At 42.4% G+C, this 27,896-nt stretch overlaps 2 protein-coding genes, 1 long non-coding RNA gene and 1 pseudogene across 6 annotated transcripts; 1 reads left to right on the forward strand and 3 right to left on the reverse strand.

Annotated features, from left to right (window-relative positions):
- Window positions 1–2,659: 2,659 nt before the first annotated feature.
- LOC127786238 (putative UPF0496 protein 5) lies at window positions 2,660–4,367 on the forward strand. The gene has a single exon (XM_052313573.1). It carries the CDS (start codon window positions 3,023–3,025, stop codon window positions 4,160–4,162), a length of 1,140 nt encoding a protein of 379 aa, XP_052169533.1. The 5' UTR covers window positions 2,660–3,022; the 3' UTR covers window positions 4,163–4,367.
- Window positions 4,368–8,687: 4,320 nt separating this feature from the next.
- Window positions 8,688–9,935, reverse strand: LOC127753045 (uncharacterized). 2 transcript variants are annotated; one of them, XR_008012458.1, is made up of 3 exons: window positions 9,639–9,935; window positions 9,441–9,557; window positions 8,688–9,024 (listed from the first exon to the last, which is right to left on the reverse strand). It is a non-coding gene; the product is annotated as an uncharacterized LOC127753045 (long non-coding RNA). The 2 variants fall into 2 exon arrangements; XR_008012459.1 differs by having other exon boundaries at window positions 9,136–9,557.
- A 2,050-nt stretch (window positions 9,936–11,985) lies between these two features.
- LOC127753245 (protein ATAF2-like) lies at window positions 11,986–16,886 on the reverse strand. 3 transcript variants are annotated; one of them, XM_052278720.1, is made up of 6 exons: window positions 16,702–16,886; window positions 15,435–15,607; window positions 14,045–14,292; window positions 13,787–13,948; window positions 13,110–13,440; window positions 11,986–12,670 (listed from the first exon to the last, which is right to left on the reverse strand). In XM_052278720.1, the coding sequence occupies exons 2-6, from the start codon at window positions 15,598–15,600 to the stop codon at window positions 12,396–12,398; spliced, it is 1,182 nt and encodes a 393-aa protein (XP_052134680.1). In that variant the 5' UTR covers window positions 15,601–15,607; window positions 16,702–16,886; the 3' UTR covers window positions 11,986–12,395. The 3 variants fall into 3 exon arrangements, with proteins under 3 accessions (XP_052134680.1, XP_052134682.1, XP_052134679.1); XM_052278722.1 differs by lacking the exon at window positions 16,702–16,886 and adding an exon at window positions 15,888–16,520; XM_052278719.1 differs by lacking the exon at window positions 16,702–16,886 and having other exon boundaries at window positions 15,435–15,863.
- Window positions 15,841–27,116, reverse strand: LOC127785825 (transcription factor TCP21-like; annotated as a pseudogene).
- Window positions 27,117–27,896: the final 780 nt, after the last annotated feature.

A 27,896-nucleotide genomic window follows, 5' to 3' on the forward strand; every position in this document is an offset into this window, starting at 1 on the left:
TACGGCGGCACGGCGATCGCTCATGGGCCTGAAGCTAGCCCACATACACAAACTCATCGTCACCTACTCTTAATTTGTATGCAGATAGAATGATTCCTTCTATATATAGTTTTGCCTACAATGATTCTTTTGGAGCAGTTGCTTAGCATGCAGATAGATAGTTGTTGCTTGACCGGTATAGGTTGGATAATAATTTCTCCCTTTCCATGATCTGCAGCTCAGGACATAGTGGAACTCCAGTAGTTTATGATTTATACCTTTTTGATGCATCTGAAATATTCAAAACGCTACATATTTCTTTGCCTATAAATTTCATCAAATAATTTTGAAAAATATGAAAACACAAAGACAACAGTAGTTTAATTCATGAGGAAAAAGTCTAAAAAATGCAAGCTATATCCATCTCTGAAAAGGGACGGGTAGCTTTCTCCACTAAACAAAGACAGCCTACAACTCCAGAAGGAACTGAGTGGATCTATCAAGTCTGAAAGCGACGGCGAATTATCACTTAATCCACACCGTTTGCACCCTTAATTTAGTTGTCCTAATTGAGTTGAATTGACCATCTAGCTAGATAGTGACAATTGGTACCAAGTACCAACATGCTTTGGATCCATCTCCTTTGACACAAGGAGAGAAGGTATACAGATTAGTCAATAGTCAGATTTCTCTTTAATTTGTTTTGTGGCCACCATGATAATTGAACAGCTTAGCTGTGACACTTCTCCACAAGAAATGCTGTAGTTTTTCAACTAGCTAGCTTGCTGCATATGTGCAATTAACTTGCAAAATACTTCATCCGTCCAAAAAAACTCAATTTCTAAAGTTTGAATTTTATCCCAGAAAAAACCAACTTCTACCATCCTACCTAACCTAAACACGTAAAACGAGAAGTTTTATCTCTTCAACACCCTTTACCTACCTATCACTTTTGCTACTTTTTCTATTGATTAAGGCCATTTTAGTCATTCTTCATCTCCACTAACTCCACCTCGGGATGTTAGAAATAGATTTTTCGTGGGACGGAGGGAGTATTGCTTTGAGATGTACATGGGGTAAGGTGCTATCTTTCTACAGTGGTGAAGCCAGGGAGGGGCGAGCAGAGGCCCATCCCTCAATGTCTTAAAAATTTCCTTATAATAGCTGCAGCTTTTGTAAAATTTCAAAAGATTAGCACCATTGACCTCCATCAACAAAAAAAAAATTACTGTTTCTGGCGGCGCCAATCTAGTTTTGCTTTCTTCAACAAGCATGAACGGATATATACCATGTGCCAGTTTTGGGCTTTACTCATTTTATTTTTGTTAACGAATAACTAATTGTGGTATGTACGTCAATTGAGAAGTGTTATCTACAATTGGTTGGTTGGACTATTAATTATTTTAAGTAATGTACGTCAATTGCTTGATCTTAGAGACTTCAGAGTAGATGTTTCACACCTTCAATTCACTGGGATGCTTACAAAAGTGTACTAAATACTTGTGTCCCGTTTGCCAAATTAATGGCTACTGAAATTCTGGCAAGGTCGCGTTGAATTTTGATGAACATGTTGAGAGGATCATATAAAAAAAATTTAAAGAAACTACAAATTACCTCTAAATATTATACGAGTATTTTTCAAGCAGGGGCGGATCTACCCATTAGGCGGGGTGGGTCGACCGACTCAGCTACGACTCGTGTCGCACAACACCCTCAAAACTCCCCTTACCCTATTATAGTAGTTATGGACCATCAAAATTAGGTATAATAAGGTGTGAACACCCAATAAATTGAGGCAGTTATACGAATGAACTATTAACTCAATATGTGTTGTGTTCGAATGCTCTTAACGAGTGAACATCTTCGTTTTCCGTCCCATCTATATTTTAAAGCTGCGTCCGCCACTGTTTTCAAGTGGTATCACATTTGAGGGAAGTGAAATCCTCAACGAAGATAATTTGATGAAGCACACCGTTAATTGTAAGAAAAGAATTAAATGGAAGGAAAACATTTAGCATCTCTTTCTTTATCACCGTTAATGTGTGCCTACAACTAATGATAAACTAGGCCGAGTTACTTTTCTCTTTTCTCATTTTTTATGGACACGCTTCGTAAACTATTAAAGTATGTTTTATCAAAAAAACTTTATATAAAGATGTTTGTAAAAAGTAAAATAAATTTATTTTTAAGTAAATGATAGTTAAGATTTAACTAATCACTCGCTAATGACTTTACTCCTTACTTTTTGCATAGCCTCTTGCTGTCAAAATCTCTACTGAATTACACGAGTTTGTTAGCTGCATTTTGCTCTTTTGGTTTTCTACTCATATTTTAGTTGTGTTCGAAACAAAAATTCTCCCATTTTTACCATGATGGCTGCCAATGCTGTAAAAATGGTAAAAATAGGATGGAAATTTTCTGACCGTTCAAGTACAATTTCCTCAAAAATGATATATAATAATATGTTTATTGGCTGTTGCTATTTTAAAAGTATAGTTTTCTAACTCCTGTGAGTGTCACATTGAAATTAACACTAAATTAGTTAAATTCATGTATTTTCTAACCGTTTGCATAGAATTTAGAAATAATAATAAAAACTGATAGCACCATTTTCATCTAGCTGCCACTGCATGCCAGCACCAACCTTGCGCTCTGCTCTCTCATCACTCTCCAGCTTCCCCCAGCCAAAGCCTCCTGCTCTCTGCTGCTGCTGGTGGTGGTGGAAGAGAGAGAAACGAAGAGCACGTGATGCACCACGCGCTTCTCACACTCCAGAGGTGGAGGGGAAGAAGAGCAGAGCATCGCGCTTGCTTTCCTCTTCCTCCGGTTGCTTCCCCGCGTCGCCATTGCCGCCACCTCCACCCTCCTCATCTGTCCTTCCCCTTTTCCTAATGCGTGCAAGCCATCCTCCCCCACATCCTCACCTCCCCTCTTCTTCCCACACTACTCCCCCACTCATCACCATTCTACTATAAAAGCTCACCATCCTCCCAAATCTTTCTTCCGTTTCTTGATTTTGTGTGCTATCTTGGCTTCGCCGGCGATGGGGAATCGTCACGGCATTATGCGGCCGCGGCGGCTGGCGAGCGGGAGGTCGGCGGCGGAGGAGGAGGAGGAGGAGGGGGAGGGGGAGCCGGGGTCATACGAGGCGGCGTGCAGCGCGGACGCGGAGCTGGGGACGTTCGACACGGCGCTGCGGCGGCGGGCGAGCCGCGCCATCACCGCGGTGGCGTCCGGGGTGGAGGTGCGGTCGCTGTCGCTGGGCTCGCTCCGGGAGGTCACCGGCTGCCTGCTCGACATGAACCAGGAGGTGGTCCGCGTCGTGCTCGCCTGCAAGCGCGACGTGTGGCGGAGCCCCGACCTGTTCGACCTCGTCGAGGACTACTTCGAGGGCAGCCTCCACACCCTCGACTTCCTCGCCGCCCTCGACAAGTCCCTCCACCGCGCCCGCGACTCCCAGCTCGTCCTCCACCTCGCCCTCCAGCGCCACCACCACGAACCCCCCGCCGCCGCGTCGGCGTCGGAGCTGTACGCGAGCACGCTCAGCGAGCTGCGCCAGTTCAAGGCGGCCGGCGAGCCGTTCACGGACGAGTTCTTCGCCGCGTTCCAGACCGTGTACCGGCAGCAGATGTCCATGGTGAACAAGCTCCGGCGGCGGAAGCGCCGCCTGGACCGCCGCCTCCGCTCCGTCCGCGTGTGGCGCCGCGTCTCCGGCATCGTCTTCCTCACCGCCTTCGCCGCGCTGCTCGTCTGCTCGGTCGTCGCCGCGGCCATCGCCGCGCCGCCCGTCGCGGCCGCGCTCGCCGCCGCGGCATCCATGCCGGTGGGCTCCGCGGGGAAATGGATGGACTCGCTGCTAAAGAAATACCAGGACGCGCTCCATGGACACAAGGAGGTGGTGAGCGCAATGCAGGTGGGCACCTTCATCGCCATCAAGGACCTTGACAGCATCAGGGTGCTCGTCGAACACCTTGAGGTTCAGATCAGCTCCATGGCCGATTCCGTGGAGTTCGCGGAGCGCGACGAGGAGGCGGTGAGGTTCGGCATAGATGAGGTCAAGAAGAAGCTGGAATTGTTCATGAAGAGTGTGGATGATCTGGGAGAGCAGGCAGACCGGTGTAGCCGGGACATCCGCCGCGCGAGGACCGTCGTGCTGCAAAGGATCATCCACCATCCTAACTGACCCTTGGGGAGCAGAGTTCAAGATTGCGAGGTATTGCTCATTGTTGTGATGCAATTCATGTTGTTAAATTGTGATAGATGTACATATGAGGTGCACTTTGCTGAAATTTTGGAGCAAGTGAAATTGATATTGACTGTTACTCTATTAGTATTTGGTTCGATTTTGGTGCTATGGTGAAACTCAATTTGAATGAAATTACTACAAATATATCGAATCTTTTGAGTGCCTAGGCCATTTCGGGATTCATGGTAATCGAGGTATGTAGTTAGCAGTTATACTAGTGACTGCCGAAATTTCCGAAGCATTAGTGCATTTGAACCAATCTAGCTTGGATAACAACAAAAAAGAAGGAACCATGATGGTTGTTGTCCATGATAGGTTAGTTTCGATCTTGCTGGAAGTTTGGCAGACTGGTACGTGGTATCAGTACAATATGCTTTCTTCCGTGCACACTCATGCATAGTGTCTATGTTTTTGAGAATATTTGTGAAATTCACATCAATTTGCTTTTGCCTTTTGGCAAGCCTTTTTTCCGATCGCTAACACAGTTGTGGATATCATCTAACATAGTAATAACATGAGGATGTGCCACATTCTTCCAGAATATGTCTTTTTCATAAATCCAGCAAATGGCAATGGGATGTCTGAGAGGTATTATCATTACAGTTAGGGAGAATCAAGTGACTTAAGTTGCTGATAGCAGCCACAAACTGAATCCTTTGTCAGATACAGAGATTCCATGCAACAGATTATGATGCTTTGTGAGTTGATAACTTGCAGCATCTTCTTGCAAGTGCCAACTGAATAATGAAATTTATGAGTTACTTTCTTTCTTTTTTTAAAGTACTGCATTCAAATAAAAGGGGCATACTTGTCAATTGCTTTTCCTTGTCTGATATGTCATCTGCAGCTTGTTTGAGATGATGAATGCATTTCATGATATATGCCGCAAGGACATTAAGTTCAAGACATCCCATTATTACTTGAATGTATGTTCAACTAATTATTGAAATCATCATTTGTTTGGTGATCTGTTACTCTGGAACAGGGAGATTGTGGGCCTTGGTTGCAGCAGTACTTTCTTTTTTTTTCAACTACATTTTTAATCAGAATCAAAATACTTGGTAGCAGGATTAAATACTATTAAAAAGTCTTCACATGATTCAAACAAGTTTCTTTGATTGAAAGTTGTATTATTGGTTAAAGTCAGGCAACGCAAATCGATATACAAAATTCTCGGTTTGTCTGTTGCATTTCTAAATTCAATATATGGTCATGTAAATGTTTCCTTAAAAGTAAGATATGCTGAGCTCTTACAATGCATTCCATGGTGTTTGCAGCAGTAGATTTAGATTAAAAGTTGGTTCACATGACAAAAGTAAAAGGATTCATAGTTCACATAGTAAGGAAATTCAGCTATGTGTGTGACAGAATTTTGAGGCCACTAATCAGGAGTTTAGTTTCTGCTATCTACTATTTATTACCTTGACCTAATATGTTTACTATATGAACTATATGAAGCCTTCTACTCAATTATCAGATGACTAAATGGCAAGTGTCACTGGGAGCACATAGTTCACTTTCTTAAATGAGAAGCGACCAGAATTCACCTGATATGATGAAAATACAACGGCACAACTGATGGCATGATTGATGTAACAATTAAGTTTGACCCCAGCCTCCTAAGTTTAATTTTACCTGATTAAAAGAGCAGTCCATCATATACTTTCACAGCTCCGACTGTGCTTTGCAGTTTCTTAGCTCAAGTTATCAGGTTTACATAGCTGTTGCTTGACCAGATACACTTTCTGATGCAAAGGTTGGAGTACGTTTTCATGTTTCTAGTTTATATCCGGCTGGTGCATCTTATATTCGAATGCCACGGATGCTTCTTTGTAAATGTTGTCAAGAGATCCTGAAAATATGAAAACAGGAGGGCACAGGTAGTTCGATTCATGTGGGTCGGCTCTGATCGTTTGAGCTACGGTATGGTTGATAAAAGCCGTGAAAAGATAAACGGGGCAATAAAACTTTTATGTGTGTTATTAGGAGGGAATCTAATACTTAGAAAATGAATTACAATAAAAAAACCCTTAATCTCTTAAGTTTCAGTATTTGAATTTTAAGACGGTCCATAAGCTAAAATGCAGATGAGAGCCGATTGCGGGCTTCTTTAATAGCACTGCTCTACAAATATTGACAACTCGAAACTGAATAATACTCTCTCTGTCCTAAATTATAAGGCCTATAACTTTTTTACATGGTCTTCAATAACATCCTTTGACCAGTATTTTATTTCATTCTATAATCACAACAAGTATGAAATTAGCATCACATGAAGATACTTCAAAATATGAAACTAGTAATATAACATACATAATACTTAGTATAGATATAGTTAGCATAATTATTAGTCAAAAGCTACCGAGTTTAATTTTTCTTAGAAAGGAGGCGTCCTATAATTTAGGATGGAGGGAGTAATAATACTAATCTATAATCTATCAAATCTGAAAGGGATAGCAAATGATCCCTTAATTCACACCGTTTGCACGCTTAATTTAGTTGTCCTAATTGCCCATCTTGCTAGTCACTGACAACAACTAGCACCAACACACTTGGATCCGTCAACCTTTTACAAAAGGGAAAAGGTGCAGATCAATCGTCTCTCTTTTACTATTTAACCTTTATTATGACCTGCAGCCCCAGAGAGGCAGTTCCCAGCAGGTCCGGTGGCCGCCCGGGCTTCGTCGTTGCCATCTTTACTGTCGAAAGCCATCAAAATCTATAAAAATTAGTCGATCATAGTAAAATATCATTAGCTAACATTGATTAATTCGGTGCTAAGTAGCCTCCCGTTGTATATGATGTCCTTATTTGCCATACCAAGAGGGATACTTATAAAGCTTGACTATTTTCGCTCCAGGTTTTATTAGCAAAGTGATGGTCAAAAAAAAAAGTATCGTCTTGCTAAATAGAAATACTGTGCCGCCCCAAGGAACAAGGGGGATTAGGAATTCATAATTTAGAAATTAAGAATATGGCTCTACTTAGTAAGTGGTTATTCAAGTTGCTCTCCACGGAAGGGGTTTGGCAACAGTTGATGCGTAATAAGTATCTCGGTGATAAACCTCTTTCTCAAGCTCAATGGAAGGCAGGGGACTCACACTTTTGGTCTAGTCTCATGAAGGTGAAACGGGACTTTCTCCGTTTTAGATCCTTTATAATTAAAGATGGCTCCCAAATTAGGTTTTGGGAAGACAAATGGTTGGGCAATTCAACCTTGAAAGAACAGTATCCTTTCCTTTACAACATAGTTAGGCATAAGCACGCTATAGTTGCACAAGTCTTCGAAAACAATCATCCATCTTTTTCATGGCGAAGAGACCTTATAGGATCAAAACTAGCAGCGTGGAATAATTTATTACCGCGCATCACTGGTTTTCATTGTGTAGCGCATATGTTTGTGAGCTGGCTTGATGGAATTCATAATAATTTGAAATTACATGTTCTGTTAGGAGCAGCTGCTACTTGTTGGTCGCTTTGGCTATGCAGGAATAATATGGTTTTTGATTAAAAAAAAAAGTCATATCTTCTCCTTTGCAGGTTATATATTCTCTTATCCATTGGCTTTGTATATGGGCTATCCTACAAAAGCCTGGTTCGCGGAAAATAGTAGTTGCGGCATGTCAACATTTAGAGAAGGTGGTCAAGGAGTTTTTTACCCAGGGATATGGGTGGTGATCTAGTTTTAGAATTGGTGGTCCTTAAAACTATGTGCTTTTGGAGGAGATGGCCAAGGAGTTGTTCATGAGTGGCAATTTAGTCGTTAAATTGATGGTCCTCAATACTCCATGTCATTCTTTTTTCCTTTCAAGTGTGGTTTTGTATGTTTGGCTGCGTGCATCTTAGTTATGCAGAGGCCGGAAGTGTTCTCAGGATAATTATATCACCTTGATGTAATTGACTGAGTTCAATAAAAGCTTCCATTATCTTAAAAAAAATCGCCTGAGCTCGGTTAGTTCTGCCATTGATCACCTGGCCGAGGAAGGTAGTCCGAGGGATCAACGCCACGCCTGCGCTACCCATTATAACTGAAAAGTCGGACTCTTGAGCGTCCACAATATTTGAGTGAATAAACACTAAGGATGTCCATAGCAGCAACTTGCAAAACACAGGCTTTTTGGCTAGTTTAACCAAATGCACTTGAGTGTCCAAGCACCTAATAGCATATATACCAATGACAATAACATCAAGGGAGAGGAAGTACACAATATATCATGCATTCATACTCTTGCAAACCATAATATGGTTCAAAATGGTAATTAAAACAAAGGCGCTGCACTACTATATATCGAACATAAAAGTCAAACACAAGCTTAGCATGTACAGAAGTTAAACTGCATAACAAAAGCAGTTGTAACGATTCATTCCACTTATATATAAAATGGAAAAGGTGAATCATAGTTACCACCAGAAGATACTGTGCATAGACAAATTCACTAAACCAAAAACCATCGCCAATTAATGTAGTCCATTAATTTCCATGCTAATCCAGTTCTTCCATAATTATGCCTACTAACATAAGATGCCACAAGCAAATTACAGGAGGCCTCTCATGTGCATGACAGAAGAGATAGATTGCTTTTACCAAGTAAACTGAATGATAATTTTACCATGACACAACAAATTGCAATACAAGAAACCAATCCAATCACTTAACAGCCCAAATGAGAAAATTGCATGCCAGATAGACACTTTGTTGATCTGATCACAATATAGAACACACAAGAAATCTAGAATGCTCAAGACTCGATGAAATGCGTATGTGCTGCCAACTTTCCGGTCGCACTAGTGCTGCTCTCCTACATGAAAAAAATAACACGAAATAGAAAAATATCAGAAAAAAGAAGGCCACGGTATCCTTCAGCAGATGCCAGCTTAGAACGAAAGAGGTTCCACACTTTGTATCCAACCTTGATTTCATTATTGTTGTGTGCATACACAAACAGCATTGCGTTGCACACTGCAATATACTCTCTCCGTTTCAAAATATTTGACACCGTTGACTTTTTAGTATGTGTTTGACCATTCGTCTTATTTAAAAATTTTAAGTAATTATTTATTCTTTTTATATCATTTGATTTATTGTTAAATAAACTTTCATGTACACATATAATTTTACATATTTTACAAATTTTATTAGATAAGACATGTGCTAAAAAGTCAACGTGTCAAACATTTTGAAACAGAGGTAGCAGGAACAATATTGTCAACAGACCAGGAGGGGATTGCAATTCTAGCAGTAGATGGATCCGCCGGGGACCACGCTCCTCGCCTAGATCTTGGTGCAGAGCAGAATACGTCCTCTGACCTCTCCCTCCACTCCTTCCGCGTCCTGCATGAAGCAAAGCATCTGGTAGGATTGAATCTTGGACAAGACGATAATGGCGAATCGTATGGTTCTTATATGCTTTACCTTATGTAAGATTGAATCGACCTCAGGGTGTCAGACTCGCTGCAGTGCTTGAAGAAATCGCTGCCGCATGGATGCACGAGAGGGAGGGGAGACGGAGATGATGCGGCAAAGAGGACACCGGGAGCAAGGTGGTCGCGGTGGATTGCGACTGTCGCCTACATCTGCCGCTGCCGCATTCTTGGTTCTATAACCGGCCACCGTGTGCGCTGTCGGCAGGTGAACGACGGCGTGCGACGGCGCTAGGGCTGAGGGGGGTGCCGTTGTGTGGAAGGCCTCGCGGGCGAGGTGGCGCAGGGAATCCCCAGGTGGAAATCGGCGGCGGAGCGATCGGAGTGAGGGGTCGCCGGCGTCGCGATGGCTGGGCATCGGCGTTGTCGCGGGATGCGGACGGCGTGAGGAGGCGTGGCAGCGTCGATCCGGAGGGCGCGATGGCGGGGTGACGGCGACGTGATTTGCGGGAGTGCGGGTGTAGCGTGGATGCGGCGGCGTTAGGGGGGGGGGGGGGGGGGGGTCGTGGATCGATGCGGCGGCGCGACGTGGACGGAGATGCTGTGGATGGAGGTTGAGGGCGAAGAAATCGGAGGAGGCAGCGATGAAGTCGGCGGTGGCGCAGGCAGCCGCCGGCCAGGTCGGCCCCGCATCAACACCACCACCCGCACCACCATCTCGCCCTCGACGTCGAGGTGGCCGTGCCGGAGAGCTCCGGTGCTGGCGCCGGGAGCACGGCCTCCAGCGCCGCTGCCCCTCCGGGAGACCTGCCGGCCGTTCCTGGCTGCCGCCATGAGCTTCAAGCTGGAGGCCGACGACGGCGGCGGCGCCACCGGCGGCACTGACGACGCGCTCATCGACGGGAGCGGCGTGGATATCAACGGGGTGGCGGGTACGACGAGGCGGCCACGGAGAGCCGGCTCCGGCGGTGGCCGGGCATTAACGGGGTCGTCGCGGCGACCACGCCGACGACTTCTCCGTCTCCGATGGCTGCGGATGCGCGTGGAAAGATGATGGGAGGGAGACTGACGAGTGGGCCCCACACCGTTTTTCACCTAAAATTACCACGTTGGCATGCCACGTAGGTAAAAAGTAAGGAATAATCAAGAGAGCACCTATTTAGAAAGGACAAAAATAAGATAATACAAGAAAGTCATTTGGATAATTGGCAAATGTAATAGTGGCAAATAGTTAAATTCCCCGTAAAGTTTGGGGTTGGGGGTCGGCGCGACGCGGCAAGAGCGAGGGTGCGGCGATTACACGGATGCGGTTTCCGCGGGATATAGGAGCGGTGCGTGGTGGGAGGTGAGGGAGGTATGGTTCGTTGAATCTGAAGCGTTGAATGATTTTTATTAGTTGGATTTAATGAATAAAGTATGAAGGATGTGGTAAACTATATAGGGCAGATAGATTGGTTTGCCGTCATTTTTATGTTAACCTCCTTAAATTACGTTGTGTCCACCTTAATCTTTTTAATCTTTGATGTCGCATAGGACGGACCTTAACGCCGTATACGTCAAAAAGAAAAGAAGCGCAAAGTCATGGAGGCCCACCAGAAAAGCCACAACCAATATAATTAGGAGCTGACATTTGGCAGGGAACGGAAAAGGAGCACACCAGAAGAACAGAGAAGCAGCATCCACGTTTTTGTTATTCATTTCTACTAGTACAATTCATATAAATTTAAACTTGTTTAAATAGAAGCAGATAGATAAATATATTAAAAACCTATAAAACATTATAATTTCTCTAAAAAAAAGGGAGTACAATGGAACAGTTCAATCATGCCAAAATTCGCCGATAGCTTCACATATACCAGAACTTCCGTGAGGCCCCGATTAGAACTTCTCATCAAACCAAAATCCCAAATTTACCGGGAGCCTCGGCAACGGTGTTTTTTAGCGTGTGCCGCGATTTCGTGTCAACACAGTCCATTACAAATCCACAATCATCAAATCATAATTTGGGCTAAAACTATTTTTTAGAGTTTCATTCCCGATCTCCAAATCAACCAATAAAACCGATAAAAGGGATAAGCTTGTATAGAACTTAAAAAAGTTACTATAAGAGTGGCCAATGCTGATGCTGAAATAGCATAAGCAAGCACAACCATACTATGGCCAGATGCTTACGGTAGACAGTAATTCATTCACATGGAAAATTAACAACTCAAGGAGAAACTTGAAGCTGAAGAGTAAAACATGTTTACAGTCAGGTGAGAACATCTACGTAACCCAGCTTATACTCATCCTAGTTTTACCAGCAGACAACAGGCGACTGCCACACAGAGGATTTCATAAATCAAAAGCTTATACTCCTTCAAATGCAAGCAGGATAACTAAGTATTGAGCAATCAGTATTAGTACTTACTAAAATGTGAAATTCTATCATATGAAACTGTACTGTAGATGTTTACAAATGAGAGCACCTGGTGATAATCAGAAACTACTGCCATCCTCATTTCACTGAACTAACACAGGAATCAGTGAATATCTGACCCTATCAATCAAGAATGGAATCAAGGTAGCTCACTTCAGTTTGACAGAATCATCAAGGTCATGATATCTTCACACTATGAACAAAACAAAAATGTAACTTTCCACAGTTTGTAGTATTGTTGGTCATTGTTGCTTCAAAACTTGCAGTCTTCTTTGACTATGTTCTATCAGAAGATCTGGCATAAATTTGTTGAGGCGACCAGTCCGTATCAAAATAGCATGGCGTAATGTCATGCTTCCTGTACAGAGTATAGAAATGCTATGCAATGGACTATAATGATCCACAGCACCAGTACTTTCCTAATTTTCCAATTTTTTTGGTAGATCGTTCTCTCTGTCTCTGGGGAGATTTGCTGTTGCTGGTACCCTGAGAGCTACTGGAACTACTAGAAAGGCTTCGTTTCACATGACTTGGGAAACAGGAAGTTGTAGGACTGTGCTGTGGATGCTCCTCACTTGAGTGTTCATCTACTTTATCATTTTTCACTGACTTTAGCGGTGAATCTCCAACTATGGTGGCATGGTTATCGAGATTGTTAACAAACCCTGCACGCACAGAGATGCCAACTTCAGTATAAATCCTACTAACAAATATTGTATAAACAAGATAAATAAAATAAGTTAATGAGCTGAAAAGTAATCATCTAACTCTCTAGACAAGAGTAACTTACATGTTACTCGTATGCGAAACAATACTGTTGAACAAGCATGCTAATCAAGAACTTCACCAGTAGCAATAAGAAACAAACAAATAAACATTGCATATCAATATGAGCAAGTGCAGCTGTAAAATTAGCATTATCAACAGTTCTCGATTTCTAGTATTTGTGTGAAGTATATTGCATTTGGGCTTTTTACTTGCAAATTTTCATGGTTACAAACTTTGAAATGGTTGTTTGCATTGTTACACTTACTTTTCTAGAACAAACACAAAGATTTGTAGCGTCCTCTAGTTTTGGAACTAGCAACAGAAGGGATAAGTTACCTTGTTCAGGTGGACTGATAACCACGCAATCTGATTTACTAGCTGCAGCTACGCTGAACTTGCTGTCTGTATGTTCTTCATCAGCTGCGTTATGGTCATTCCTAATCTCCCTCAGAAATGCATCAGAATCGAAGTACTCTTCAGAAATCATAGTGCGTTGACTTGAGTATTCCGAAGTTGATGCGGAGGAATCTGAGTTTAAGAAGTCATTCAATTCTATGTAGCCCTCCCTAGAAGGGGCATGATTAACAGATTGGTCATCAGCAGCACTAGTTTTTTGCCCGTCCAGTCCTTTGCTGGAAGAGACATCTTGCTCGTTTACAGATACAGCCTGGCATACGTAGATTGGATATTCATTAGTATTATCACACATCTAAATATTCACAGTTTGTAATGCAGAAGAAAGCAATAAGTAGTAAATGATGATCGGATAGGAGCATGCTCTCACAAACAACAGATTTTGTATGGTTATGAAGGAGAAAACCTTAAATACTTCAAAATCAAAATAAAAAAGTGAATTACAATGACAGGATTGCTGGAGTATTTCTTAATTTTACATGACAGACAATCATGGATCAAGGTATACTTTACACTAAAATGAGAAAAAATATGTGCAAAACTAAAAGATCCAGGGTATTGCTAAGGATGCCTTACATAATAAAGAAAACAATACAAACCTGGTTGTTCCATGCAGCATTTTGCTCTTCTAGTTCAGCAAGATATTGAAGGTAAAATTCCTTGCGTTCATTAGGAACATTTGCATTCAGACATATCTGCTTATCTCCAGCATTTAATATGTCGTCTCCCTGAAAGAATATTGTACACAAATTCTTGTAGTCCTGTCAAAAATACAAAAGATATCAATCAACAACCCTGGAAAAAAAGCTTATATGCTATAGAAAAAAAAATGATATCAATCAACCACCATGGGTTACCTGTGGTAGATTAGCTTCGTCGTTCTGTTCAATCAGATATTCATCCATCACCCACCCAGTTCTCTTACCAGATGGTGCTTTGCCTTCATAATGGTCCAGAGTAACTTTCATACCCACAATAACAGTACTTGTCGGTATTCTAACAGTGCCAACAACTTTCCAGTATCCGGTTTTTGACTTTATAATAGCATTTTCTCCATTCTTAGGGGATTGTGGATCATCTGAAAAATTCATGTACCATATGTCCTCTGCAAGAAAAGTTATCTCTGTCAGATTATCTTTTATTGAGGTTTAACAAGATAATAAGCCATTAAGCACCATTGTGGTTTTCATTGTGGTTTAACTCTAGGATATAGCACCGCTGGTCACAGTGAACTGTGGACTTATGCTATGCAAAAAAGAGTAAACTTTAGTTCTGATACCTCAGAAAATTTGCAATCAAATCTTTATTGAAACCAGGCACCAGTTACCAATTTAAAACATGCAAGAATGTTATTAATATATGAATCCAGTAGATTTATGTACTATGTGTTATGATGTGGGATACTGAAGAGTGCAGAGACACATATCAACAACTTAGGTGCACATTTTAGTGTGGAAAGTGAACTGAAGCCCCAAAATCTAAGCACATGATCTGCTTGTATAGTGACTCCAACTAAAAACAAAAGTTGATAATTAATTGCATATACTGCATTCTGACATCTTCGAAAACTTAATTTTCACTTGGAAACAATGATTTTGCATAATTGGAGAATCTAGTGAGGATGGCAGAGTAAGTTCTAGCCAAGCAACACATTGAACAGAATTTAATCATCAAAGAGTGTACTTCATACTTTTCCAGCAAAAGCAGGCAAGCAATTGGTGCACAAGCTAAGAAAAATGAAAAACAAAATGCTCAATTTAATGTGAAGTGCCAAACTATTTCTCATATAACATCCTGCTATAGTTTATGAGCACTTCATGCTGGCAATTTGTGCCATAATCAATGGGGCAGAAGTATGTGTTCCTGCACTTAACATGGCACTTTCATCAGAGCTCAAAATATTTCTTTCTAGCATTGCATAAAATATTGTTTATGCCTTTCAACCCTAAATAGTTATCAATTCTATGCAGAATTCATTTTCTTTAGTTGTCTATTGAGAATTAAAATGTTGCAATACTGCTCAACCATACAATACAATGCTGTAAAGTAAGTATATAACAAATCAAAAAGGACAAAACAAAGAAGCCTTCAGGGTCCATAATGACTGAATTATGAAAGTCAGACCACAAATTCCACATATGCCATAATCTTGTTGGAAAATACCATTAATTCAGAATGCAAGACTGGTTGCTTGCACCACCAGGAAAATATCATAATAATTATCCTGTGTATAGATTGGATGCAAACCTGAGTTACGTGGATCAATGAGAGAAATGTTCATTCCCACAAATACATTCTCTGGCAGAGAGTGTGCTTCTTTCCTCTCTGCTAAGAATCGGACAAGCTCCTCATCGCTCCAAAATTTGCTTATGCTGGTGTTAAGTAATGCTAACCCAGGAACTTTAGAAGACATGATTGTCCTGGAAAAAATAGAACTAATTTTAGCCGACATGCTTCTTTAGTTGACATGCAAATACCAAGGCATATTTCTAAAAGGATGTGCATTGATAACATGAAAACGTATCTGTTCTGTGGTCAAACAATCTGAAAGAAATAACTGATACATAGCAGTACTTAAATTTAGTGCTCTTCCTACCAAAACTGAACACTACCACGTGTACAGTAGCACTATGCAGAGCTAACAATTGCCAAATTAAGCACTATCAGGTAAAGCAAACGCAGAGCTCAGTAGCTGCTCACCGCCATCATTAGTAAGGTTCCTTGTCTCAGGGAATCTTGGACTGACAAAATGCCACAACTCAAAATGATAACACACAATTTGTACAGCAAAGATACATGAACTAATTGATTTAAACGGCATAAAAGAATAAAATAAGTAGCCATAACCGGATCTTATCAAGGCCACAACAACAGGGCAAGAAGAAATCAAACAATCTGGAAAAATCGGTGGGCATTTCCTCATCTATTACTACTTCCGCAGCAGCTGCAGACCAGCAACGCTGAAGCCATAACAGAACACACTAATTTTAGTCCCTGAATTTTTTTTTTGTTCTTTACATTACCCACATTTACACAAACGCGGCGAAGATAAACTAATGAAGAATCGCAAACCAATCAACCACATAAGAAGACGCAAAAAAAAAAAAAATTCAAGAACACCCAACAAAATATTCCGCGCAGCAATCAAATCGAGGAAAACTCGACCACAAACAGAACCACCCCGAATCCGGGTCCAAATTTTACAGGAGATCGCCACCCAAAAATAGAAGCATGAACGCGACCATATCAAACGACTTCCTCGTCCCCTGGATGGTACCCCAAAAGCGACGGGGAGAATCGCGCACAAACCCCACACGAAATATTCCTCCCCCTCCCCCGTTCCCAACTCCCGATTCCCGAATCGCACCTCGAATCAAGAACCCGATCCCCCCCTCTCAAAATCACCCCCGATCCGAATCCCCACCCCCCACGAACCACACCGAATCCAACCCACCCGCATCCGCCCACCGAAATGACGAACCCAAGAGTAAAGCGGAGAGGACGATTCGCGCACCACACGGAGTCGACGCGCGCGAGCACCGCGCCGCGGCCCCGCCCCGGGGTGGTGGTGGTGCTGCTGCTCCGCCTCCGCCTCCCGCCGCTTCCCCCGCCGCCGCGGAGACGACGACGACGACGACGCGGGCGAGGTGAGGAGAGAAGAGAAGGCGAGGCGAGGCGAGGCGAGGAGAGCGTGCGAATTGCGCGAGCGGGTGGGCGTGCCGCGTGCGCCAAATCCGTTTTATAGCATTACTCCTCGTCTCTCACTGGTGTCACTGCCCCCCTCCCCTCACTGACAGGTGGGCCACCGGTGGGTACCATCCCACGTGTCGTGACAGGAGTGGCCTGCCGCCGCGCCATCCGCGGTGAGCGCGCCGCCTCCAGCCCCCTCCCACGCGACCGTCGCTGACACGTGGGGTCGCATCACGGTGGGGCCACGCTGTCATCGAGGGGCGCGTGCGGGGGTTAAACCGTAAGCCGTGTGGTTTAGGGCGGTCGCCTAAACCCGCCCACAATTAGCAGCTTAACCACGGTTTAAGAAAAGACGTGTCTGGAACCGCGAGTTCACCGTTATTTTCAGCCGCCTGCCACTGCACGCCGCTGCTCTGGCGCCGCTGACGTCAGTGGGTGGGGGTGCGGGCCCCGCGCCAACGTGGGGATGGTGACGGAAGCGGCGGCGGCTGCGTGAATCGTGGCCGTAGGATGACGATCCAGTCCAGATACTGTCGGAGAGGGGAGAGGGTCAGTGTCTGGGTCCCACATGTCAGTGGGACGAATGTTCTGGACGATATGTATGGGTTTTGTTTTTTTTTTTTTCCTCTCAAAAACAGATCCGTGCAAGAGGACAGAGTCACAGAGATGAAGGTAAAGCCATGTGTTAGGGTAGAAAGTCAAAAAGGCTGTTCATACTACGTGTTCATTCTACTGTAGTATTAACACGTCACGTACCATTTGTGCTGCGCCACTTTGGCCATTTACTATAAGACCGATTAATTGTGCTGCTAGCTCTCTTTAATGAAGTAAAACTAGTGGAAATTCCTAGTACTATACTACTCTTGTCTAATTAACTCCATGGGTGTAGAGTAATTATCCAAGTCATTATCCACTTCCACATGCAGCATGTGGTTAATCTTGGATGGTTTTATATGTTCATCTTGATTAGGCGACGTAACTTCTTTTTGTTACTAATTAAGATATTAGCAATAACTGTACTCGAATAGGGTTGCATGAGTAAATTGAAACGTGGACAAACTCACAAGTATTGACAGCACGTAAATTAGCTGATGTGTACTGTGACATTTTTGTTTGTCATCTTGTTAGTTGGTGGTAGAGCCTGGAAGCCGATGACCGAGACTTTCCAGCCCTTTGATCCGTTCCTTTCAACATTGACATCTTTAGTGCCTTTCATCGTTGAATTCAAAGTGAACTAGCTAAGAAGGAACATTTCTATATATGTAGAATGTAATATAATGTATCTAATTAATCTACCTTAATTAGGATGACTTATGCATATTCAAATTGCACAAAAATGTCCAGGGAAATGTACGTGTGTTCGTGCTGTGGGCATGCTAACTCCATGGAGTATGTTTTTAGCCTCATTTAATTTGTGCATGTGTTTTAGGGAATTTTATACGTATGCGTATTCTCCCCTGAAAATATATACTACTCCTTAATTCTCTGATTTTTATGTGTTTTAGGTGTTTTATTAATAGACATTGCTGGTTAGGAATGTGCCAAAAGATACAATCTTTATCTGATCTATCTATATTGTAGGTCCACATGCCAGCTTTGCGGAGAGATTCTTATGTTTTTGTTGAAGAATCATTCTTGTGTTCATACTTCAGACAAGCAAACAAACTGCATTGACTTTACCGTACAATTTTTCCCATTCTTTTCAGTTTTTTATGGAGATAGTGGGGGTGGATGACATGTCCTAGGAACATGACTTTTTGGTTGGGATATTATCTATTAATTCAGTGGATTTCTCCACCAAAGTTGATGAAAAATTGTACTTTCCATAATTCATAGCATGCATGCAATAATCTTTGCGCAAACGTAGTGCCTTGTAATGATAATGCGAATGGGCAGCTATAAAAATTGCTATGTATTTATTGTTTGAAAAATTAAGTGGTGAAACTATGTTTCTCCTGCCACGTTAATTCCCAATATCTAATGATAGTTTTTAAACTATAGCATAATTATTTTTTTACCGATACTTTTAAAACTATAGCATAATTATTATTTTACCACGTAAAACTATAGCATATTTTAATAGATAATAATGTCAACCACTAAAATTTAAAATACATGTAGAGTATGTCAAGTAATACTATGAACGCTGTGATAGTACAGTCAATACTGTATGTTTTCATTTGAAGCTTCCTATGGAGTAACTTGAAAAGCCCACTCTAGGCATGTACAAGTACAACATGGCTGAGGCGGTTACCATGTTACTCCCTCCATTTCAAATTGATCTACATATTTCATAGTTATACCAAGACCAAGAAAAACTAATAACTCTCTCATACTATATTTACTCTAGCAACAAACTCAATACATGCACCATCCCTACTATTTCCTAGCCAATAGCAAATCAAAATATTGCATGTGGGTTATAAATACATATGTGCACGGATGCATGTATCAATGTCCATTTACTCCAATGCACAAATAATATGTAGATCATTTAGGAAATCAATTTGGAATGGAGGGAGTAATAAATACTCCCTCCGTTTCATAATGTAAGACTTTCTAGCATTGCTCATATTCATATAGATGTTAATAAATCTAGATATATATTGATAACTTTTGTGGATATCATACATTAATAAATTTTATATAAATATTATGCATTTAAACATATTCACTATGATTAGTTCCTAATTTTTTTTTCCCAAAAACGTCACATCAAATCTTTTGACATATATATGGAGCATTAAATATAGATAAAAATAAAAATTAATTGCACAGTTAGGGGTGAAATCGTGAGACGAATCTTCTGAGCCTAATTAGTCCATGATTAGCTATAAGTGCTACAGTAACCCACATGTGCTAATAACGGATAAATTAGGCTCAAAAGATTCGTCTCGTGGTTTCCAGGCGAGTTATAAACTTAGTTTTTTCATTCGTGTCTGAAAACCCCTCCGACTTCTGGTCAAACGTCTGGTATGATACCCAATAATTTTTATTTCACGAACTAAATAGGGTCTAAGCAATTCTCTTGATTGTTTTGTCTTGAGGAGTAAATGAGTCATTAGGGGCGCCGGAGTAAAAGTCTCGAGAGGAGAAAAACTGTTTGAACTCTCTTTTAGCAATTCACATATTTTGTTCACGCAGATAAATAAAATTAATTACTATACCAAAGCTACTCAAGACGGAGGGTAGCTAGCTGATCAACCCAACATGTGCATGCATCTGGACTCTCCACGAGGAGGGAGCGCACAAAATTCTCCAGGACTTGTGTTGTTGATTTGTCTTCTTATGCTAGTTGGTGGCAGCTCGAGGTTGGCTGGCTGGCTAGCTTTTGCATATGGCTGTCACTCCTGGCTCCTCCATGGGTCCAAAGCATTAGGCTGCTGGTCGCCCCAACGATTGGCCGTGCAAATGCACTATGAATCTACTCCATATGATGATGACTGATTAGCAACTCTATCCTTTTCACCTCTAGCATATCAAAACGGATCCTTATTCCAAAAAAGTCTCGAGAATTTTACCCACACGTTAACCAAAAAAGCCTTGCACAATAGATACACCCTACGACGATGCATGTTTACGTTATTTGTACGTTATATGTTTCAAATTAGTTTCATTTAAATGGATTTAGGGGTTGTTTGGTTATTGCCATGAGATAAAATTTGTCAATCCACGCACCTCGCTGAGAGCTGGTGTTTAGTTGCTTCCATATATTTTTATTTTAGAGAAGGGTATTTTTTACCCAGCCTCTACATCCAACTGGATATATATGATCATTGAAATAGGGAACTTAGCCCACAAACAACCCAATCTGAAATAGGGAACTTAGCTCCACAAATAACCCAATCTGAAATTCGCTCATATGGAGATTTAAACTCAGTACCTTGGGGTACTACTCAGGTCACTGCAACCATTAGACTATATGCCTTTTCGTGGTTGCTTCCATATATATGAGATGTTGCTAGTTTAGACTTTATAGGACAACAAATGGGTCTTGTTTGACATCTATATGCATGCAAAATGTATATGTAGGGTAATTGTTTCATCATCTCACTACTGATTGCACATCCATCATGACATGCCAAAAAATACAATTGTGGGTAAGATTTTGGGTACGATCGTATCATGCCTTTAGTGGGACCTTTTCAGTTATATATTCTGGTCGACTTTTTAAAAGATATTTCTTGGTGTTAGTTGAAAATTCATTCTTTGATCTGTTCATACTGATCGATCTGAAAAAGAAAAACAAACTACATTGACTTCATCTCAAAAAAGGAAAAAAAACTACATTGAAGTCTCAGTAACTTTTCTTGCCCCTTTTCTTTTCTGAGATAACAGTAGTGGACTATATGAAACCAAACTTTTCGTTCATGCGCGCGTTATCTGTTTTCCATGGATTTTCAGCACCAAACTAAGATATATATACAACTGTACTAATTAATACACACAAATTCTGACTCTCCCTAATGCATAACATGTAAGCATAGATTTAGCAAATTTTAGGCTCTTACTTTGTTGCGCATATATATGCTATAAATTTACTTTTGTGTTCATATCATAGCCAAAAGTTACTATATTTTAAGACGAAGACAATATGTACAATTAATTGGTCTCCAATTAATCATATGTTTGTAAAATTAATTAACGGGTGAAATAATGTTTCTCCAGCACATGCTCCACTACCATTTCTGAGGATACTTTTAATACCAACATATTTTAATTAGTATGCTGCCAACCACTATAAACAACTTACTAGTAGTTGTCAAATACTAGTATGCTGACTGTGACAACACGATCAATACATTCACTGAAACCTTCGTACGGAATAAGACTGAATGGTGGATTTTAAAGTAATGTTTGACGAGGCACCTTGCTCTTATCCGTTTGAGATTAATTAACGGTAATATACTAAGGTACAGTATCCCGTCCCCTTGTTCGTATGGTACACCTTCCCCTCGTCAAGCTTGGGTGCCACCACGGCCTGATCGATCGATCTCATCGTTGAGACATACATCCACAGAGAGAGAGAGAGTGAGGAGATATGGGAAGGAAGAAGAGAGGCCAACGTGTAACTGCCTTGTGGGTCTATTATATTTTTTTTTCATTTTTGTGGATGCAATGTTATGTAAGTGCCACTGACATGTGGGTCCTACTTTTGTTTTTACGCATGGTTAGAAAAGGGGTGCACGGCACCAGTGCCTGATCAGAGGTGAGCTGCCTACCACCTACACTACATTTCTTCTCTAATATGCTCCTTGTCTGCTCGAGCTTCGCTGTTGGTCGAGTCGCCATCATGTGCCTGGGAGAAGGGAGACCGAGCCCCGGCCACCAGATCCATCGCTGCTCACTCTCCTCTGTCATCGTGCTAGTGGATCTGTTGGGTCTCGAGTCCCTTGAGTCCCTAGTGCAGCAGCTCATACTCCATCGCCACCCTAGTGGATCTGTGTTGGATCCATCAAGGCCAAGCCCAACGTTATCGCTTGTTGGTCATTGCACACCAATCTGGTGAAGAAAAGAGAAAATGAGTGAGAAGAGAGAGAGGAGTAAAAGAGCATGGTACCATCGTTGTTAAAAAGTAGATTGGGTAAGGTTGGGTGTGACACTATGAGAGTCCCCATTACTATCCATGGTGATGAGCACCTCCATGGCCACTCGATGATGAAGGCGAGGTAATGGTCGGGAGGCGATGTAGAGGAGCTTTGCAACGATAGCAACAAGAGGCAAGGCGAACATGCTCAGCGACAACAATGACAACGACAAATATCATGCTGTACTATTCATAGGTATCATCTAATACAAACATGGTATCATCTGTTTGGAATATAGGATGACTTGGTATAGCAGCCCCTTAATTAAATCCCATGGTACAAATGCACCAAGAGATTTTGTAATGTAAATCAAGTATTAAAATTAGTAATAGTTTGAGAGTCAAACCTCCACTCTAATTAATAGTGTTGCAATGCATGGTGTTGACCTCAAAGTCTTAAATAATTAACTAATATGTGTATTAATATTCAGCTTTAATATGTTTAAACAACTAACTAATATGTGTATTATATTCAGCTTCGATATGTTTAAATGACATTGCTGGTAAGAAAAGTGCTTTCATTTTAATTATATTTTTAATAATTTTATGAATATTTGATTATAAAATGCAGTGATTAAATATTGTATTGGAGACTAATAAATCGATGTCCTAAATCCAAATCGAGGAGTGAAAAGAGAAGACGCCGTATTACTTGGGTATGATATAACATGTCTCTATTGCATTCAGATGTCATCTATTGACACTATGGTTTTGCGAAGAAATAAAGTATGTGGTGCGTATAAAAGAACATTTTCTTTGTATGCAAGTGAGATTAATTAGATCCTACGTGGGCATATTGATTGTTAAGAGATAATGTACGTATGGATCCAAATGCCATTTGTTTGACCTACAGCGTTTAGAGAAATGTTCAATTTGGAGAGAAACTTTAAATATGATATGTGCATGTCATACCATTTGACAATGAAAATACTGTTCAACAACTCAAGCTTGCATATACTAGATATCTACATAAACATAATTTGATTATTTTTTATGACTATTTGGTTATAAAATATAATTGTGGAATATGTACATTGGATATCAGTGGCCTACATAATACGGAGTAGTATTTAAGGTACGATAAAATACATGGATTCAAATGCCATCACTATTGACCCTAATTAAGCTTTTGCCAACAAAGATAGTCTGACATAATTGGTGTGTAAGACCATTTCCCGATAAACGTACGTCATCCATTCATGGGAAGCATGCATCATCGCTTGACATTGCAAGACCATAAAACAAATCAGGATACATTGAATGTGCATCTGTTACATTAATTCAACATCTAGACTCTATAAATCTAAAATCTCCACCAGTAATATAGTTTCAAAGATGTGTATGCATAATCCAATAATATTAAACTACGCCCAATAATAATGCCTCTCTTTGGCATGTACGGTGTACCTAACTAGTACTCCCAATATGACCTTTTCACCTTCCTGTCAAATCTTTCTCCAAGGTGAAATTTCCTACCAGATTCTAGCCCCTCTTGAAATTCCGATCAGGGATACATTTGGTCATGTAAATAAACGAAATTTATTACCAGATCATGGAATACTGGTTGTTAATTATCTGAACTCAAGTATCTGGTCTACCGAATATTACTTGACCATTGTCCACACCGAGTGCACGTACGCAAGCCTCCATGACTTGATGTGTCCTTTGAATATGGACTAGTCTGCTAATTGACTTACTGATGCTTAGCAAATCATCATCATCTGGGAGACCTTTTTTAAGAAGGGTAATTTGGAACCATGCCATTATAATTTTATAAAGTTTGAGATATGCCATCGGTATCTCAATGACATGTAGGACCCACATGAGTCAATAACAGCATATATCAAATTTTGTAAAATTATAATGGCATGGTTTCAATTTTCCCTTTTAAGAAAGGGTGGTTATAAAGTAGTCTTGCCTTCTTTATTAATATAATAGGGAATACTCCTACCTACCTTTTGAAAAAAAATTTAGTAAAATGCACGGGCAATCGACCAATCCGGCACGAGAATTTATCAATCAGTTCAGAATCATCACGTGGTTGGGATAAGATCGAGATTAACAAACCGAGAAAAACCACCATCCTTTTGCGAAATTTCTAGGTTTCGAGCTGGCTCGAGTTAACAGACAGCTCGGTAAACCGGTCAAATCATTTGTGACTTTCAACTTTTTGCAAAACTTGCTCAAATTTTACCGGTTTTCAGGAAACCGACAAAAGTTCTCGGTTTCGTGAACCCTGATTAAGATGAATTTGCCAGCATTAACACCGTTCCCATTTTGGGGTAAAATTATTAGTGCTCACAATTCCCAAACTCTCGAGGAGACGAAGAAGAGGGAGGAGAAAAAAAAAGAAAAAAGAAAAACGTGTAGTCCCGCTGGAGCGCAGCAAACTGTTACCATAGGCCACACAATAAATTAGGAGGCCCGTTAGGCCCAAATCTCTACAAGACTACAAGCACAAGACCATTGCTGTTGGGCCACACCGGCACAACCCTTATCTCTCCAGAATAAGTTCACCAACCGTCCCTGTTATTTTTCAACGAGTCTGTCTGAGGTCCCTAATATCCAATATCGGAAATCTTCACCCCTAAGGGCAACCACAATGTGCTCAAAAAGCAGGCACAATAAATGCACCCATCTAAGCAGGTAGTAGCCATTGTGGGAGTAGATAATAGCAACATCCAAGTAGTAGTGCTACTGCCGGCAAGAGAGGAACAAAAAATAGCATGTGTACAGTGATTTTCTGTTAGTTGCACTAAAATAATAGAGTAGCAGTTAGCCGTTACATTTGTAGCCGTTGCAACTTATTGCAGCAACGCTGCAACCTCATCCTCTACAAATACAAACACAACTCAAGTCATTTTTTCCTGCATTTCATCAAACAAGATGAATCCCCCCAACAGAGGTTTTATGCACATGCTTAGCCAGGGCTCCCAAAGCCAAGCTTCTGGAAATGGTAGCCAAAACTCCACTTCTCCACAATTCTCCTCAATATTCTCTCAAACACAGTTTTCTCAATCCTCAACACCCACTTTTCACAACTTCCATCCTTTTGGGGCTCCTACCAACTATCAACCAAATGGCAATTCTACTCCAAGCTTCAACGGATTTCAGCAACAAGCACATTGGTTACAACCAGAGAGGGGACTGGCGGTGATGAGGACGACATCAAGTCGGAGTCAGCCGGAATAGATGGCGGCGTTGAGTGGAAGGATTTTGGATCGGGATCGGAAGAGATAGTTGGATGGAGAGGCGTTCCGGGTTAGGGAGCTGCTGCTCCGCCAGCCTAGGCTGCTGGGCATCGAGGCGTCGGCGGCTCGGAGGCTGGCCTGATGCGGCGGCCGACCGCTCCGGATCGAGCGATGCGAGTAGTGGCAGCGATGGAGTCTCCTTCTTTCTTTTTTTTTTGTTTTTTTGGATAAGGTAGCGATGGAGTCGAGACTGGGGAAGTGGGGATCGCATCAGCCGCGGGAGGAAGACCCGGGTGGTTGGGGGTAGCGATTTATTTTATTTTGTGGCCCCATCTTATTCCCATACATTGTGATGGCTAATTTAACTACTACTGATTGACACATGGTCCCACACTAATACCCACTTCCATATTATACATTGATGTTGCCCTAAACTATACAGAATCATGCAATTTCGATCCCAAGGCAGTATAGATCCATGTTTTCGCTGACGTGGCATCCTAGTCATCAAAATAAAAAAAATTATGGGGCCTAGATGTAAGTGAGAAGGGGAAAATGTGGGGCCTGCGTATCTTCTTTTTCTCCTTTCTTCTCTCTTTTCTTTTCTTTCCTCTCTTCTCTTCTCTTATCTTCACCAACGGCAGAAAGGGGAGAGGCGGCCGGCGAGCTTGGCCAAGCTCTGCAAGCTCGAGCGCCACGCAACGAGAGGAGGGAATGGGGGAGAGGGGAAGTGGCCGGCAGGAGATGGGGGAAGGGAGAGGCGCGGTGGGGCGGTGGGGAACAGGGGGTGTGGTGTAGCGACGGGGACGATGAGGCGATGGTGGATGGGGGTGCGGGGCGGGCGTGCGTCGCGACGGAGGTAGTTCTGGACACCTCCCCAGGCATGGCGGGCGCGGCTGCTGCGGCGGCCATCATCTCCAACACAACCACGAAGCTATAGAGCTGGCCGAAGTCGGCCCGCGCGGGAAGCGCCCAGAAGCCCTGGGTGGGGGCGTCGGTAGTGGGAGCGAGCGTGGGGGAGGCGGTTTGTGGTTGTCGGCGGCATGGAGGTGCTTGCCGAGGATGAAGGGGGCGGAGTAGGGGAAGAGGAGGTCATTAGAGTGGAGGGAGAAAGGTGAGGAGGTGGATAAGGAGGCCGGGGTGGTGATGGTGCTGGTGGCGGGGATGATGGATGGCTCGGCCAGACGGAGGAGCCAGTCGATGGTCTGGCCGTCAAACTTGTGGCCGAGATCGCAGATGATGGGGCATGCGGATGCGACGGCCATGGTCGATGACCTTGCTGTGGCTATCCTTGGAGGGAGGCTTGCGGACGGTGAGGACGGTACCATCGGTGTTGGAGGTGGCGGGGACGAGGTGCTTCTCTAGAGCGGTGCCACTACTGCCACCACCGTGGAATTGATGAGGCACAATGCCCGCCTCACCCTCCGCTGCCACTCTGCTGCCACCGATGCCTACTACCATGACCAGCGCTTCGCCCACACTCGTCTCCTGGACTTCGCAGAGCTAGCCGCCACCAACACCCACCCGCATACCCCCTCCTTCAATGACCGCCAGTAGCTGTTCGGGTGAGTCACAGCGGCGGCGTTCCGCTGGCTCAGTATGGATTTCCCGCTGGTTGCCTCCTCTTCCCCGTTCCCTTCTCCCATTGCGAGGCGCTCGAGGCGGCGGAGTTTCGCCAGGCTCACCGGCCGCCTCTCCCCTCTCTGCCACTGGTTAAGAGAAGAGAAGAGATGAGAGGTAAGAAAACATAAGAGAGGAGAAGAAAAGAGAAAAAGAAGATATGCGGGCCCTACATTTTTTCCCTTCTCACTTACATGTGGGCCCTATAAATTTTTTATCTTTTATTTTGCTGGCTAGGATGCCACGTCAGTGAAACCACGGATCCATACTGTCTTGGGATCGAAATTGCACGTTTTTATATAGTTTAGGGGTGAAGATTTATGGTATTTGGAGATTATGGACCTCAGACAGACCCGATGTAAAGTTAAGGGACGGTAGGTGAACTTATTCCTATATCTCCTAACTTCCGGTCCAATTTCACTTCGTTTTTTTGGCCCAACCATTAACTATGCAATACGCTGTGCGCCTGGACTTTAGTAGCTTATCGAAGGTTAGCATTTAGATTAGATGAGGCACCAAATCTGCTCTCTCTCTCTCTCTCTCTGACAAATCTACCAATGTTTCCAGAATTATTGGCCTGGAGTATGTCCGACAAAAATTCAGTAAATAATGTGACTATTT

Source organism: Oryza glaberrima, chromosome 10, assembly GCF_000147395.1.
Source record: "Oryza glaberrima chromosome 10, OglaRS2, whole genome shotgun sequence".
NCBI lineage: Eukaryota > Viridiplantae > Streptophyta > Magnoliopsida > Poales > Poaceae > Oryza > Oryza glaberrima.